Source organism: Coregonus lavaretus, assembly GCF_964263955.1.
Source record: "Coregonus lavaretus genome assembly, chromosome: 10".
Taxonomy (NCBI): domain Eukaryota; kingdom Metazoa; phylum Chordata; class Actinopteri; order Salmoniformes; family Salmonidae; genus Coregonus; species Coregonus lavaretus.
In genome coordinates this window covers 25,595,461-25,612,598 of record NC_139997.1, presented here as the reverse complement: position 1 = coordinate 25,612,598, position 17,138 = coordinate 25,595,461, and the positions used below count along the sequence as shown (strand labels likewise).

Genomic DNA, 17,138 nt, shown 5'->3' with positions numbered 1-17,138 from the left:
TAAATGCATGTATGAACATGTATCAGTTATGCAAGTTTCTCTGAAATCCATAGTAGTGTTATCCTAACAGCTGGAAAGTCAAAACATATGTACGATACAATTAGCCTGGTTGCCAGATCTGTTTCTGTTTAAGCCAGGTCATTTCTTGTTTTTGTCATCACAAAAGCCAAAGTTGGCTCAAGTACAAAACAAGACTGGTAACCAGGCAAGTAAAAAACATACTTTGGCCTCTGCTTCAGATCAATCAAATGAGAATCTTTATTGAGTCCCGATTTATATTGCCATCAACTTTCCTTCCTTCACAACCCCCCCCCCCCCCCCACCCAAAAAAACATTTTCAAATAGTAAAAAAGTAGGAAATCTAACTGTCCCACAAGGCGCCCCAAGACAGACAGCAGAGCATACATAATCATCAATTGAATAAATGAATAAATAAATAAAACATTGAATATGGCTATTTACATGGTGTAATACAGTCTATCGTTATATAATAATAATGCTTATGTTCATAGTGAATATACAGGTATTAACATTGTAATTGTCTCAACCAAACAATGCATTATCTCACAGAGAAAGGCCAGGGTTTGACAGTGGCTCTCGGCCAATCGCAATCTTTCATTCTGCAACTTCCTGATACAAGCAATCTAGGCAGGTCCATTGTTTGGTCAACTTATTGTTGATGGGAGAGTCTTTGGTTGTTGTGCTGGGACGTGTGACACCCTCTGATTGGGTACTTCCACTGTCCGTCACATTCTGTGGCTATCAATTGGTTATCCTGTTCCAGACTGTAGAAAGTCAATTTTAACTGTTGGTAATTCTCTAATCTTGTAAAATCAGCAAAACAAATAAGCAAGGAGGCAGCGGAGGAGGCAGACCCAGGTAAACAGAGAACTGCCAGTTCACAAACATCAGTCTGTGAAGAATTTGCTGTAGAAACAGATCTAGAATCAGCTTACCCTCTCCATATCCTCACCTTAACCACTTGCGGGGAAACACAACACTAACTTTAGATCAGCGTCTAGGCACGAGGCACTCCACTTGCCTCATTTCATCATCAGTTTGCATCACCGTTATAATGTCAGCCTTGAGCATTACTTTGAAACTGAAAAAAGCTAAGGGTGCTACCTAACTTTTTTTTTCTGTCTCTTTACCCAGTTGACATGAAGACCTCTTGCACTCCGCCACTGTTCATCGTACATTCCACCATTACTGAAACATTTACAGAGGTGGTAATAGCACACCCAGAAAGGCAAAAGGATGACAACTTGAGTGACACCTCATTTTTAAGATTGCTACCATTGATTGGAATTGAGGGGTGAGAGAGGAACTACCAAAGCTGCTACCTTTGAACAAAGGGAGTAGGAGGGGAGATTGTCCCCAAACAAGACCAAATAAATTCATAAATAAAACAATACCTTAAACTCATGCTCGAATAAATAAAAAAACAAAGAACAGTCAAGCAGTTTTAGATTTCTGACAATCAGTATCAATCCCTCAAAGTTTTGGATGATTTCAGGCTCCAAGAAGTCTGGTGATTCTGGTTGGTTGATTGGTTTGTGTCTTCCGTGTGTGTGAAGGTGGAAGGATCCACATAGGGTAGTGTGGGTGATTGTAGGTAAAAAAATGTAATTTCCCCTCATTGTAGGGTTGGTGGATCTTGGGGGTCCATCCTTGTCTGTCCAGCACCATGTTCATTGTCCATCTCATTCATCCCCCAGATAGACCATTACCTATGACCTATATCCCTTAACCTGTGGGCTCCTGTCCACCCTGAGGCCTGGGACAAGCATCAGCATGCAGTATGAATACAAACATGTCTCTGTGCCACTGTGTGCATGTGTGTGCGTGTGTGTGTGCGTGTGTATATCTGTATATTCTGTAGACTGGAAATTATTTATCATTCTTGTAAACACACAAGCACACACACACCCTTACACCTATGTATTGTGGGGGTACATGAACTGCGTGTCAGGTGGATAGGGTCATGTGGATGAGCTAGCAGTAAACCTTATTGGTGAGTCCAACACTGAGCCATGCCCTACTGCTAAGCCACGCCTCTCCAACACTCTAGGTCTGCCCACTCAGTCCCAGCCATTGTCCTTGATCATGTGGGCCAGCTCGATAATGAACTTCCCCTCCTTATACTTCTGACTGCTCTCAAAGGCATGCTCCTGCAGAGAGAGAGAGAGAGAAATACAGTGGGGGTAGGAATAATGGAGAGGGAAAAGAGGATAGAAAGAGAGAAAGATAGAGACAGGGACCAAGAACGGGAAAGAGGGAAGAGAGAGAGACAGTCACAAACACTAGTGAACGGATAAAACAAGCATTTTCATGAATGTAAACAGTGCTTTGATGTTTTCTGTCTGGGGTAATCTCTCTTTCTTGTTGTTTTATACGTAATCTCAGTGTGAGTGATTGTGTGTGTGTGTGTGTGTGTGTGTATTTGTGCGTGAGTTAGTAAGTGAAAGTTATTGTGTGTGTGTGTATTTGCGTGTGTGAGTGATAGTGTGTTTGTGTGTTTATCATCCCCCCGTTGATAAGTGTACTAGGTCAGCAGCACCACCTTTGGCAGTGTGACAGTGAGGGAGCATCAGGCCTCGTGGAGGATATTAATAATAATATCACACAGATGGTAGCGCCATAAAACACTACAAGGCCGCGTACCGTCCAGGTCTCTCTCGCTGACCTCCTCGCACGCACGCACACGCACACATACACACACACCTTAACCCACATAGTTAGCCACAAAGTGGCGCCAGGGACCAGCAATGTGGAGCATTTATGTCTATAGATGTGTTAAACACCTGTATGTCTACAGAACTGTTTGTAGGGGATTCCTATGCTAATTAGTTACTCACGTATTTCCAGCCCAGTGTGGTTTTACAGTTTTCACAGTAGATATCAGCCACTGCATGAAGCCCTGTCAACAATACCCTCTCTTCTGCTGGTCCACACCCCACGTTCACCCTGAGCGGGGGAGAGAGAGAGGAATAATGTTATAAACGGAGAGAAAGGTGAAGAAAAGAAAGAGTGAGAAATAGAGAAAGAGGGGGTGTCAGAGGAGAGAGGGATGAAGTGATCAAATGGGGGTTTGACTTAGAGAATAATAAAATAGGCTCAGGTACTTACACTGAGTTGAACAGGTACGCTCGGCCTTGACTTCCTTGGAAAGACTGGACGAGAAAGAGAGAGAGAGAGAGAGAGAGAACAGGATGAGAAAAGTCATACATTCCTATCACAGGAGTAGACATTTAGAATGGTCGGTAGTTTTTTTCATTTGTCTTACATAGCTTCAAAGCAGACACATGGCATAGCTCATGTTCCTAAAACAAAGGCATTCCATTCTCTATTCCATTCAAAAAATATTGTTTATATGTTAATTATTGTTATTCTTAGATCTTTTTTTTCCCTTGACATGGTCAAATAACTCAAGCATAGATAAGTAACTTTTTTTCAAATTTGGCACACAGAAACTAGAGGCCATGAGTAACTTGGTCAAAAGAATGGCGCCGATTGGCCTATATGTGGCGCTGTTATAAGTAGTCTCACTTCAACCCTAGTATCCGCCGCCCCGTTTGACCTAGAGACTTGAAACTTTGTATGTTTAGCAGATGTTATTGCGGGTGTAGCGAAAATGCTTGTGTTCCTAGCTCCAACAGTGCAGTAATATCTAACAATACACAACACTACACACATATTAAGAAATATAGAAATATTAGGATGAGCAATGTCGGAGTTCAGAGTATACAGTGCATTCGGAAAGTATTCAGACCCCTTGACTTTTTCCACATTTTGTTACGTTACAGCCTTATTCTAAAATGGATCAAAATATTGTTTTCCTCAATCTACACACAATACCCCAAAATGACAAAGTGAAAACAGGTTTTTAGAATTTTTTGCAAAGGTATTAAAAATGTAAAAAAGAATATCTTATTTACATAAGCATTCAGACCCTTTGCTATGAGAAAAAGTCAAGGGGTCTGAACACTTTCCGAATGCACTGTATATATTATATATTATATTATGTGATGGGATGTATAGACATTATGGACAGTATGTGGATAGAATAAATAGTATATCTGAAGAATAACATTTACATTTGACATTTTTGTCATTTAGCAGACGCTCTTATCCAGAGCGACTTACAGTTAGTAAGTGCATACATTTTTATTTGTTTATTTTTCATACTGGCCCCCCGTGGGAATCAAACCCACAACCCTGGCGTTGCAAGCGCCATGCTCTACCAACTGAGCTACACGGGGCCCACGGTGTACATTCAATACAGTGCAGTGTCCACTTATAACCTTAGCTCTCACACCCTCCCTTCCACAAAGATATACGTCAGTACTTTTCCCATCACCCAGGATTTCTCCGTGCATATCATAAGACTTCTTATCAGTCAGGAGAGGCTTTGAGTTATTGGGAGCACACATTCCTATAGTTCACTAAATAATTACACTTCTCATACACAAAGAGCTTGAACCTAACACTACTTTCAATCTCCAAGGATATCAAAACAATCTAATATAAAACAGTAATGATATAGAACAGTAATTTACAATCTATCAGATGAAAAACACACACACACACAATAAGTGGATAGAATAGTATATGTACAGCAATAGTTGAATAGGATGGCCTTGACTAGAATACAGTATATACATATGAAATGGGTAAAACAGTATGTAAACATTATTAAAGTGACCAGTGTTCCATGTCTACAGTATGTACATAGGACAGCAGCCTCTAAGGTGCAGGGATGAGTAACTGGGTGGTAGCCGGATAGTGACAGTGACTAAGTTCAGGGCAGTGTACTGGGTGGAGGCCTACTAGTGATGGCTATTTAACAGTCTGATGGCCTTGAGATAGAAGCTGTTTTTCGGTCCCAGTTTTGATGCACTTGTAATGACCTCGCCTTCTGGATGATAGCGGGGTGAACAGGCCGTGGCTAGGGTGGCTGAAGTCCTTGACGATCTTCTTGGCCTTCCTGTGACACCGGGTGCTGTAGATGTCCTGAACGGAAGGCAGTGTGCTCCCAGTGATTCGTTGGGCAGACCGCACCACCCTCTGGAGAGCCCTGCATTTGTAGACGGTGCAGTTGCCATACCAGGCGGTGATACAGCCCGACAGGATGCGCTCAATGGTGCATCTGTAAAAGTTTGTGAGGGTCTTAGGGGCCAAGCCACATTTCTTCAGCGTCCTGAGGTTGAAGAGGCGCTGTTCACCACACTGTCTGTGTGGGTGGACCATTTCAGATTGTCAGTCATGTGTACGCAGAGGAACTTGAAGCTTATCACATACTTATATATACATATACATACATATAAATAAATACAGTGGGGGAAAAAAGTATTTAGTCAGCCACCAATTGTGCAAGTTCTCCCACTTAAAAAGATGAGAGAGGCCTGTAATTTTCATCATAGGTACACGTCAACTATGACAGACAAATTGAGCATTTTTTTTCCAGAAAATCACATTGTAGGATTTTTTATGAATTTATTTGCAAATTATGGTGGAAAATAAGTATTTGGTCACCTACAAACAAGCAAGATTTCTGGCTCTCACAGACCTGTAACTTCTTCTTTAAGAGGCTCCTCTGTCCTCCACTCGTTACCTGTATTAATGGCACCTGTTTGAACTTGTTATCAGTATAAAAGACACCTGTCCACAACCTCAAACAGTCACACTCCAAACTCCACTATGGCCAAGACCAAAGAGCTGTCAAAGGACACCAGACATGTCCCCCTGCTTAAGCCAGTACATGTCCAGGCCCGTCTGAAGTTTGCTAGAGTGCATTTGGATGATCCAGAAGAGGATTGGGAGAATGTCATATGGTCAGATGAAACCAAAATAGAACTTTTTGGTAAAAACTCAACTCGTCGTGTTTGGAGGACAAAGAATGCTGAGTTGCATCCAAAGAACACCATACCTACTGTGAAGCATGGGGGTGGAAACATCATGCTTTGGGGCTGTTTTTCTGCAAAGGGACCAGGACGACTGATCCGTGTAAAGGAAAGAATGAATGGGGCCATGTATCGTGAGATTTTGAGTGAAAACCTCCTTCCATCAGCAAGGGCATTGAAGATGAAACGTGGCTGGGTCTTTTAGCATGACAATGATCCCAAACACACCGCCCGGGCAACGAAGGAGTGGCTTCGTAAGAAGCATTTCAAGGTCCTGGAGTGGCCTAGCCAGTCTCCAGATCTCAACCCCATAGAAAATCTTTGGAGGGAGTTGAAAGTCCGTGTTGCCCAGCGACAGCCCCAAAACATCACTGCTCTAGAGGAGATCTGCATGGAGGAATGGGCCAAAATACCAGCAACAGTGTGTGAAAACCTTGTGAAGACTTACAGAAAACGTTTGACCTGTGTCATTGCCAACAAAGGGTATATAACAAAGTATTGAGAAACTTTTGTTATTGACCAAATACTTATTTTCCACCATAATTTGCAAATAAATTCATTAAAAATCCTACAATGTGATTTTCTGGATTTTTTTCCCTCATTTTGTCTGTCATAGTTGACGTGTACCTATGATGAAAATTACAGGCCTCTCTCATCTTTTTAAGTGGGAGAACTTGCACAATTGATGGCTGACTAAATACTTTTTTCCCCCACTGTATACATACATATCCTTTTCATGTCCATCCAATTTGCTTCTATATGCCATATCTTTCTAACTGTGCTCTTTCACAAAAGCCCTCAACCTATAACCTATAAACTTATTATGGACACAGTATGCTTTACATTAGTTCTCTTGTTGTTATTAGTTGTTGTTAGTTGTTATTAGTCCCATCCTTCAGCTCCATTCAACACCTCCCATCTATCTCTTAACACCATTCATAATGGATTTCTATTTGCCATATATTTTTCAACTGTACTGTGATGTTTCACAAAAGTTCTGAACCCTTCTATTCTCATTGTTTCTACAGATTGTAAATTGAAAAGAAACATTTTTGCTAAAAGTATTATTATATTATTGATCGATTGACTATGACACCCAGTAGTGCTATCTGCAGGGTTAGCTCCAGGTAAATATTGCAATCCTTCAGCCATTCCTGGACCTGTGACCAAAAACAAGTTACAAATGGACAGTACCAAAACAAATGATCTAATGATTCTGTCTCTTCGCAGCAAAATCTGCAGAGCTGGGAAGATTATATTCCCCATATAAATAACATTCTATTGGTAGCAAGAATTTTGTATAATAATTTAAATCGAAAAATTCTAAGTTTTGAATCCGGCATCGTTTTGCGTATCAGTTCATAAACACTATGCCATGGAATCGGTATGTCAAAAATCTCTTCCCAACTATTTTGCAATCTATATGGGACGGCTGTCAATCCTTTGGTCCTTAAATGAAACTGGTATACTTTTTAATTTCTTTAACCAATTATGTTCTTTAATGCAGGGCCGACAGACAAGTTCCTTACTTTTTCCCCCTTCCACTTTCCTCTTCCATTTTTGTGTAATGCTGCAATTATTTGGTTGTAATTTTGGGTAGAGCAGACATTTTCATATGTTTTTGTTAGCTGCATGTGCAACAGAACTCCACCAGTTCTACCTATGATATAATTTACGAAGATTATACTTTTATTTTTTATATTTTTTATATATATTTTTTAATCAATTAGTATATTTGAGTTTAACCACAATATTTGTTGCATTATTTGTTCTGTCGTTTCTGGAGGATTAAATTGAAATTGCAACCACATTTCTATGGCTTGTTTTAGAAACAGTGGTATTTGGGAGATGATTTCCTTTTCAAATAACTAAAAGTGAGAGGTTGTAATGGCATTGCAGTGCGGTCGTGTATTATGTTGTGTCCTCGTGTAAATCGTTTTTTTGTTTTTTTTCGTGTATATTTCTCTATCTCACTTTCCATCCTTAACTAAATATACTTTCCTGCAACCCGCCTCACCCAATGTGGAACGGATTCTATTATTTCTTCATACCTTTTATCAAGAACCCACATCTGAAACTAGCCAGCTAGCCAGCTAACTAGCTACTTGCTATTAGCTATTGCTATTAGCCACCGTTAGCAGTCTTCACCACTGTCCGTGGCCTGCACTACCTACCAGCCAGCTCTAGCCTGGACAATTATCGGCCAGTCTGCACAGCGTGCTATCGACCCAGAGCATTTAGGATTTTCTGCCGGAATCACTGAATCACTGGACCTTAACACCGGATCATCACAACTAGCTAGCTGCAACTGAATGGATGTTGTTGTTGGCTAATCATCACTTGTGCCGAAGCTAGCACCAGTTAGCCTTGAGCTAGCCTCGAGCCAGGCCCATCTCCCGGCTATCCACCTCTCTGTCAACCAGACGGGACCTCCTAGTGTCGACACGGAGCCCCGCCAATCCATCACGACTGGTCTGCAAACGTAATCGTCTGATGTGGTTTCAACAGGCTTCCCATTGCGACGACCAAACTTTCGTCGCCATTACCAGTTGTTGTCTTAGCCCTCTCGAGTAACACCTGTGATTGCGTTAGGCCTCTCTCCCATGTCAATATGCCTAGCCTATTGCTGTTTGGGTTAGTTGTTATTGTACTATTTCACTGTAAAGCCCCCAGTCCCGCTCAACCTGCCTCAGATAGCTTCTTTGTCCCACCCCCCATACACACGGAGACCGGCTCAATCGGTACCTCCAGTGATGCTATCTTTTTCATCGTTACCCAATGCTTAGGTGTACCTCCACTGTACTCATATCCTTCCATATCCTTGTCTGTACATAATGCCCTGAATCTATTCTACAATGCCCGGAAATCTGCTCAGTTTATTCTCTGTACCCAACGCACTAGAAGACCAGTTCTTAAAGCCTTTAGCCGTATACTTATTATATTCCTCCTCTGTTCCTCTGGTGATGTAGAGGTTAACCCAGGCCCTGTAGCCCCCAGTATCACTGCTACTCCCCAGGCGCTATCATTTGTTGACTTCTGTGACCGTAAAAGCCTTGGTTTCTTGCATGTTAACATCAGAAGCCTCCTCCCCAAGTTTGAGTTATTCACTGCATTAGCACACTCTGCCAACGCTGATGTTCTAGCAGTGTCTGAATCCTGGCTTAGGAAGGCCACCAAAAATTCAGAAATGTCCATCCCGAACTACAACATTTTCTGTCTAGATAGAACTGCCAAAGGGGGCGGAGTTGCAATCTACTGTAGAGATAGCCTGCAGAGCTCTATCATACTATCCAGGTCTGTGCCCAAACAGTTTGAGCTTCTACTTCTAAAAATCCACCTTTCCAGAAATAAGTCTCTCACTGTTGCCGCTTGCTACAGACCGCCCTCAGCCCCCAGCTGTGCCGTGGACACCCATCTATCCTCAGAGTTCGTACTGCTTGGTGACCTAAACTGGGATATGCTTAACACCCCGGACGTCCTACAATCTAAACTAGATGCCCTCAATCTCACACAAATTATCAAGGAACCTACCAGGTACAACCCTACATCTGTAAACATGGGCACCCTCATAGACATCATCCTGACTAATTTACCCTCTAAATACACCTCCGCTGTCTTCAACCAGGATCTCAGCGATCACTGCCTCATTGCCTGCGTCCGTAATGGGTCCGCGGTCAAACGACCACCACTCATCACTGTCAAACGCTCCCTAAAACACTTCAGCGAGCAGGCCTTTCTAATTGACCTGGCCCGGGTATCCTGGATGGATATTGACCTCATTTCGTCAGTAGAGGATGCCTGGATGTTCTTCAAAAGTGCTTTCGTCTCCATATTAAATAAGCATGCCCCATTCAAAAAGTTCAGAACTAAGAACAGATATAGCCCCTGGTTCACCCCAGACTTGACTGCCCTTGACCAGCACAAAAATATCCTGTGGCGTACTGCATTAGCATCGAACAGCCCCCACGATATGCAACTTTTCAGGGAAGTCAGGAACCAATATACACAATCAGTTAGAAAAGCAAAGGCTAGCTTTTTCAAACAGAAATTTGCATCCTGTAGCACTAACTCCAAAAAGTTTTGGGACACTGTAAAGTCCATGGAGAATTAAAGCACCTCCTCCCAGCTACCCACTGCACTGAGGCTAGGAAACACTGTCACAACCGATACATCTACGATAATTGAGAATTTCAATAAGCATTTTGCTACGGCTGGCCATGCTTTCCACCTGGCTACCCCTACCCCGGCCACCAGCTCTGCACCCTCCGCTGCAACTTGCCCATGCCCCTCCCGCTTCTCCTTCACCCAAATTCAGATAGCTGATGTCCTGAAAGAGCTGCAAAATCTGGACCCCTACAAATCAGCTGTGCTAGACAATCTGGACCCTTTCTTTCTAAAATGAGCCGCCGAAATTGTCGCAACCCCTATTACTAGCCTGTTCAACCTCTCTTTCGTATCGTCTGAGATCCCCAGAGATTGGAAAGCTGCCGCGGTCATCCCCCTCTACAAAGGGGGTGACACTCTAGATCCAAACTGTTACAGACCTATATCCATCCTACCCTGCCTTTCGAAAGTATTTGAAAGCCAAGTTAACAAACAGATCACCAACCACTTCGAATCCCACCGTACCTTCTCCACTATGCAATCTGGTTTCCGAGCTGGTCATGGGTGCACCTCAGCCACGCTCAAGGTCCTAAACGATATAATAACCGCAATTGATAAAAGACAGTACTGTGCAGCCGTCTTCATGGACCTGGCCAAGGCTTTTGACTCTGTCAATCACCGCATTCTTATTGGCAGACTAAGTAGCCTTGGTTTCTCAACTGACTACTTTTCAGATAGAGTTCAATGTGTCAAATCGGAGGGCCTGTTGTCTGGACCTCTGGCAGTCTCTATGGGGGTGCCACAGGGTTCAATTCTCGGGCCGACTCTATTCTCTGTGTCTACGAAGACGACACCATTTTGTATACATCTGGCCCTTCATTGGACACTGTGTTAACAAACCTCCAAACGAGCTTCAATGCCATACAACACTCCTTCCGTGGCCTCCAACTGCTCTTAAACGCTAGTAAAACTAAATGCATGCTCTTCAATCGAACGCTGCTTGCACCCAACCGCCCGACTAGAATCACTACTCTCGGCGGGTCTGACTTGGAATATGTGGACAACTACAAATACCTAGGTGTCTGGTTAGACCGTAAACTCTCCTTCCAGACTCACATTAAGCATCTCCAATCCAAAGTTAAATCTAGAATCGGCTTCCTGTTTCGCAACAAAGCCTCCTTCACTCATGCTGCTAAACATGCCCTCATAAAACGGACTATCCTACCGATCCTTGACTTCGGCGATGTCATTTACAAAATAGCTTCCAACACTCTACTCAGCAAATTGGATCACAGTGCCATCCGTTTTGTCACCAAAGCCCCATATACTACCCACCATTGTGACCTGTACACTCTCATTGGCTGGCCCTCACTAAATATTTGTCGCCAAACCCACTGGTTCCAGGTCATCTATAAATCACTTCTAGGCAAATCCCCGCCTTATCTTAGCTCATTGGTCACCATAGCAACACCCACACGTAGTATGCGCTCCAGCAGGTATATCTCACTGGTCATCCCCAAAGCCAACACCTCCTTTGGCAGCCATTCCTTCCAGTTCTCTGCTGCAAATGAATGGAACAAACTACAAAAAGCTGGAGACACTTATCTCCCTCATTAACTTTAAGCATCAGTTGTCAGAGCAGCTTATCGATCACTGTACCTGTACACAGCACATCTGTAATTGGCCCACCCAACTACCTCGTCCCCATATTGTTATTTATTTTGCTAATTTGCACCCCAGTATCTCTATTTGCACATCATCTTCTGCACATCTATCACTCCAGTGTTAATACTAAATTGTAATTATTTTGCACTATGGCCTATTTATTGCCTTACCTCCATAACTTACTACATTTGCACACACTGTATATAGATGTTCTATTTTCTATTGTGTTATTGACTGTACGTTTTTGTTTATTCCATATGTAACTCTGTGTTGTTGTTGTTTTTATCGCACTGCTTTGCTTTATCTTGGCCAGGTCGCAGTTGTAAATGAGAACTTGTTCTCAACTAGCTTACCTGGTTAAATAAAGGTTAAATAAAATAAAATAAATAAATAAAATAAAGGGAAAAGGCCATTCTTGAACATGGGGTGAGACAATCTTACTAATTTGCTAGAGAACCAGTTCGGATTTAAGTATAACTTTTGTATGACTGAAGCTTTTAGTGATAGGTCTAATGCTTTAATATTTAATAATTTCTGTCTTCCGAATTCATATTCATTATATAAATAGGCCCGTTTAATTTTGACTGGCTTGCCGTTCCAAATAAAATGGAATATTTTTTTCTCATATAATTTAAAAAACTGTTCGCTAGGCGTAGGTAAGACCATAAGCAAATAGGTAAACTGGGATAATACTAAAGAGTTAATCAGGGTGATTTTTCCACAAATAGACAGGTATTTACCTTTCCATGGTAGCAAGATCTTATCTATATTTGCTAACTTTCTATTAAAATGTATTGGGAGTGAGATCATTTATTTCATTTGGGATATGTATTCCGAGTATATCCACATCACCATCAGACCATTTTATTGGTAAACTACATGGCAATGTAAAAATTGTATTTTTTAGTGATCCAATACATAATATAGTACATTTATCATAATTTGGTTGTAATCCAGAGAGGTTAGAAAATGTATCTAGATCCTCTATGAGGCTGTGGAGGGATTCAAGTTGTGGATTTAAAAGAAAACATGAATCGTCAGCTTACAATGACACCTTTGTTTTTATGCCCTGGATTTCTAATCCCTTAATATTATTTTTGGATCGGATTTTAATAGCTAACATTTCGATGGCCATAATAAATAGATATGCCGATAGTGGACAACCTTGTTTTACTCCTCTTGACAGTTTAAAACTTTCGGAGAAATAGCCATTATTTACTATTTTACACCTAGGGTTACTATACATGATTTTAACCCATTTTATAAGAGATTCTCCAAAATGTAAATGCTCCAGGCATTTATATATAAACTCCAGTCGTACTTTATCAATTGCCTTTTCAAAGTCTGCTATGAATAGCAGGCCTGGTTTCCCAGATTGTTCATAGTGTTCTATTGTTTCCAGTACTTGCCTTATATTATCTCCAATGTATCGTCCATGTAAAAAACCTGATTAGAATGAATAATATCCGACAATACCTTTTTAATTCTATGCGCTATACATTTTGCTCGAATTTTTGCATCACAACACTGAAGTGTAAGGGGCCTCCAATTTTTTTTTATTGACTGGATCTTTATATTTCCCACTTGTATCCTTTTTCAGTAATAATGAAAATCAGACCTTCTTCTTGAGTGTCTGATAATCTACCATTTACATAGGAGTGGCTAAAACATGTTAATAACGGTCCTCTGAGTATATCAAAAAAGGTTTGGTATACCTCGACTGGTATGCCATCCAACCCTGGAGTTTTCCCGGACTTTGAGTCTTTAATTGCATCCAGAAGTTCCTCCTCTGTAATTTCACCTTCACATGAGTCTTTCTGTATGGCTGTTAATTTTATATTATCAATAGAAAAAAATCACTACAATTAGCTTCAGTTAGAGGAGATGGAGGCGACTGAAATGAAAAGGTATGCTTAAAGTACTTTGCTTCCTCCTTCAAAATATCATTTGGTGAATCATGGGTGACTCCGTCATTTGTAACCAGTTTCAGTAAATTATTTTTTATTTTTGGTAGCATTTCTATGATGAAGATTAAAAAATAATTTGGTGCATTTTTATAATATATTATACTTGATCTTTCTTGAATAAGTTTCTCAATTTCTTTTTGTTTTTCCTCTAATTTATTCTGAGCCTCTATGTTACAGTTTTAATTGCTATCTATCTGTTCTGTTAGACCTTCTATTTCCTTTGTTAGTATGGACTCTTTTGACCTAAATTGCTTTTGTTTGAATTGCATGAGAGAGCAGTTAGCTGTTAGCTACTTTGTCACTACAAACTCTGACAAAACTCAAGGAACATTATTATTTTCTGAGACATTTCTGACACCATGTTATGATCTTAGTCAGATATGACTGTACTGAGCAGCAGAGTACGAGCAAATGGCTCAGCTTCAAAATGTTAGTGATCAATTTAGTGATACCCGAGCCCTGCCCATGCCCTAGTTATTGATGAAAAAAACAGGCCCTACCCGGCCCTAACCCGATGTATAATGTCAGGGCCCTTGGGCTCGGGTCGGGTAGCAGAGCTCTAACGCTAATGCTCAAAATCATCTGCAATCATCTTCTCCTTGTGAACCATTCGTCAGATTCACTCCAGAACTGATTGTGTCCTTTCTGTCATCCTGTGAACCCCGTTCATTGCTGCTCGCAGCTATATTACGGTATTGTCTTCTATGGTATGTACATACCTTTAACCTATATCAACTCAAGCTTTTGTGTGTCTTTTCTACAACGACAAGGGAACTCCCAGGAGACACATATAATACAAGCCTCCTTTTGAGTTCTGCCCTACCATATGGCCACAGCGAAAACAGCCTTGAGGGAGGAGGCTTTACGATTGGCTGCTTTTCCAGAGGGTAGTGTGGGTCGCACCATGACATGTGGGTAGCTTCGTAGCCACCAGGAGCCATTCATGAGGGTGATGTACACAGAACAGGTCTGCACTGGGCAACTGCCACATACATCACAGTCAGAGTCAAGGGGACGGAAGGCTGTACTCCACACCAGAAACTGAACACTAGCCAATCAGGACAGGGCTAGAGGCTAGAGCCCAGGCAAAGGAAGTGGGTTGACCTCTGAATGAGACCCAGTGGTGTCTTTAACACCTGCTGGGATAGCGGTTAGGATGAGAGAATGGCGCTGTGAAGTGGCTATGTTCCATGCTATCTAATATACTACAGACAAACAAAGCCTCTATGTTTTAAAGAGCAACTGCCTTTAAAAAGCAACAAATCCATGTGAAAACGGCCTATGTGGCATCGATATGAGTCAGAAACAGTTATTCTGGTGTCAAAATTGACTACAAAGTGTAAATAGGATAATTTTGGTCATAAAGTCAGTCTCATCTAAAACTGAGTTTGGAACATCTGTGCATCACACCAGGTAAAATGAAGGTTGGGTTTTTATTTGACGATGTCCATTTGCCCACTAACATGGGGTGAACAGCTGTGGTGATTGCCCTCTATCCAATAGCAGTGAGACAGACCTGCCCAGCAGCTCCAACTTTGTTTACATAAGACAACCAACACCTTAGTTAGACGTAAAATTGTGCAACAAAAACATCCTCGGCAAAAACGTCAAAATTAATTACAGATTTCTTGAGTTATCTTAGATTCATTCTGGGGATTTTGAGGAAGTGAAATAGGCTTCCGCGTCTACAGTGTCTCATGGGGGACAAACATCATTAACCAAACGCGGAATCGGTCAGGAAACACACCTCCAAGACTGAAATCTTGTTTTTCTAATGAGCACCAGAAAAACATGTGTGCCAATCGACGTGTTCAGTGGCTCTTTAACACACACACGCACACACACACTCGCACACGCAAACACACTTTTTCTCCTACATACACACACTAACTCTCATTCTTTCCTTCTTTCTTTCTTTCTCTCACTTTCTCCCTCTTTCTCTCTGATTCTCACACACACACATACACAAAATCATCCATCCACACATATGCTATCATTGCCCTCTTTATTTTAGTCTGACACAAATATGCTGCTTACATGGAAACTGTGTGTTTGCAGAGGGAATCCAGTCAATCTGATTTGATGTGCTGCTGGCTTACACTAAAAGCCCACTAGTGTCTATGAAAAGCCGGGAGAGGCCATGTGTACGTGTGTGTGTGTATATATATATATTAGGGAGCTTTGTGGCCTGGCCTCTCCATCCAGCCGGGGATATTACACGTGATGCTCTAGTCTAGAGAGTTCCAAGAGGGGACAGTATGCTGATCTCTCTTGCCCCTCTCTTTCATGTTTTAATTCCTCTCTCTCTCTTTCTCTCGTTTCTTTTTCCTTCTTTATTTCTCTCATATTTGCACACAAAGCTAAATGGCCTAAGGGATTCCCTTGATCCAAACATGTGGGTTAATTAAGTCAGGGCTATGTACTGTGTTGATGACCCACATTTTCTGTTCCCTCATACTCACAATAGGACACACAACAACTGGTGGAATAAAGTGAACCCGGGTCAACCTGGTGCAACACGATGAATGTCTGATGTTATCATATGCAAAGGAGCAAATGGAAGCAATCACGTTGAGGCAGAATCTACTCTCGGTCGCAACCGCACACACACAAACACACTGAGGCCCTGCAGTAGATGCTAGGCAGTGTGCCAGCAGTTGAATTTACAGCAGTGAAAATATGGAGTTCAACTACCACTGGCCTGCAGCTCCTCTGCAGCAGCCTGACTATGTAGCTTCATACACATGACATAGCTGCCCTATTCACAGTTGTATTGAAACTTTTTTTGTCCTTGCAGAAAAAGCCTACCTTGGAGATGAGCTCGTCATGGTTGGCCAGGTGTGCTCGACAGTGGATGCAGCTGTAGGTGCGGTGGCAGTTGGGCAGGTAGGCCTGGAAGGTCTTGGAGCGCGTCATGATGACAGTTGCCTGGGAGGTTGCAGGGGCAACGGCGTTACTGTTGCTGGGCGGGGTGGGGGGGCGGTGCAAGAAAGGGCTTCCGGCCCAGGACGGCTCGCAGGGGAAGCACCGCAACACACAGGTGAGGGCCGTGGTGGGGCGTGGGGCGGGAGGCACACACCTGGGACACACACATACACACTTTAATATGGATCCACGATGACAGATCATGTCTATCGTGAAGGTGCAAAAATAGTTTGTGTGTGTTGAGACTACCAAATATTAATATGGGTTAAGTGCCTTGCTCAAGGGCACAGACAGATTTTTCACCTAGTCGGCTTGGGATTCGAACCAGTGACCTTTCGGTTACTAGCACAACGCGCACACAGTCACGACAGACACACACACACATGTTAGAAACCCCTACTACTTTAAGATATCGTCTCACAGGGATTTGAGTGAAACTCCCATGGAGCAGGAACGGAGCAGGAAAATCCCCCCAGGCAAAACTGTTGAGAAAATTGCTGGTTCATTAACTAAATATTTCCAACAAGTCTTACATGAGGTTCTCTCTCTCTCTCTCATATACATCAAAGCATGG

The 17,138-nt window shown here is 42.1% G+C and overlaps 1 protein-coding gene across 1 annotated transcript; it reads right to left on the bottom strand.

Moving 5' to 3' along the window:
• Positions 1 to 236: 236 nt before the first annotated feature.
• Positions 237 to 16,712, bottom strand: LOC311135606 (protein yippee-like 1). Its single transcript, XM_084169619.1, has 4 exons — positions 16,448 to 16,712; positions 3,130 to 3,173; positions 2,859 to 2,967; positions 237 to 2,171 (listed from the first exon to the last, which is right to left on the bottom strand). The coding sequence occupies exons 1-4, from the start codon at positions 16,553 to 16,555 to the stop codon at positions 2,082 to 2,084; spliced, it is 351 nt and encodes a 116-aa protein (XP_084025745.1). The 5' UTR covers positions 16,556 to 16,712; the 3' UTR covers positions 237 to 2,081.
• Positions 16,713 to 17,138: the final 426 nt, after the last annotated feature.

What these genes read in the sequence shown, in the direction of transcription:
- LOC311135606 (XM_084169619.1), bottom strand. Translation starts at nt 16,555, where the DNA reads ATGACGCGCTCCAAGACCTTCCAGGCCTACCTGCCCAACTGCCACCGC. An exon ending in ATGACGAGCTCATCTCCAAG is followed by an intron (nt 3,174 to 16,447) that starts GTAGGCTTTTTC and finishes TTTCTCGTCCAG; the next exon opens with TCTTTCCAAGGAAGTCAAGG. An exon ending in CCACACTGGGCTGGAAATAC is followed by an intron (nt 2,172 to 2,858) that starts GTGAGTAACTAA and finishes CTCTCTCTGCAG; the next exon opens with GAGCATGCCTTTGAGAGCAG.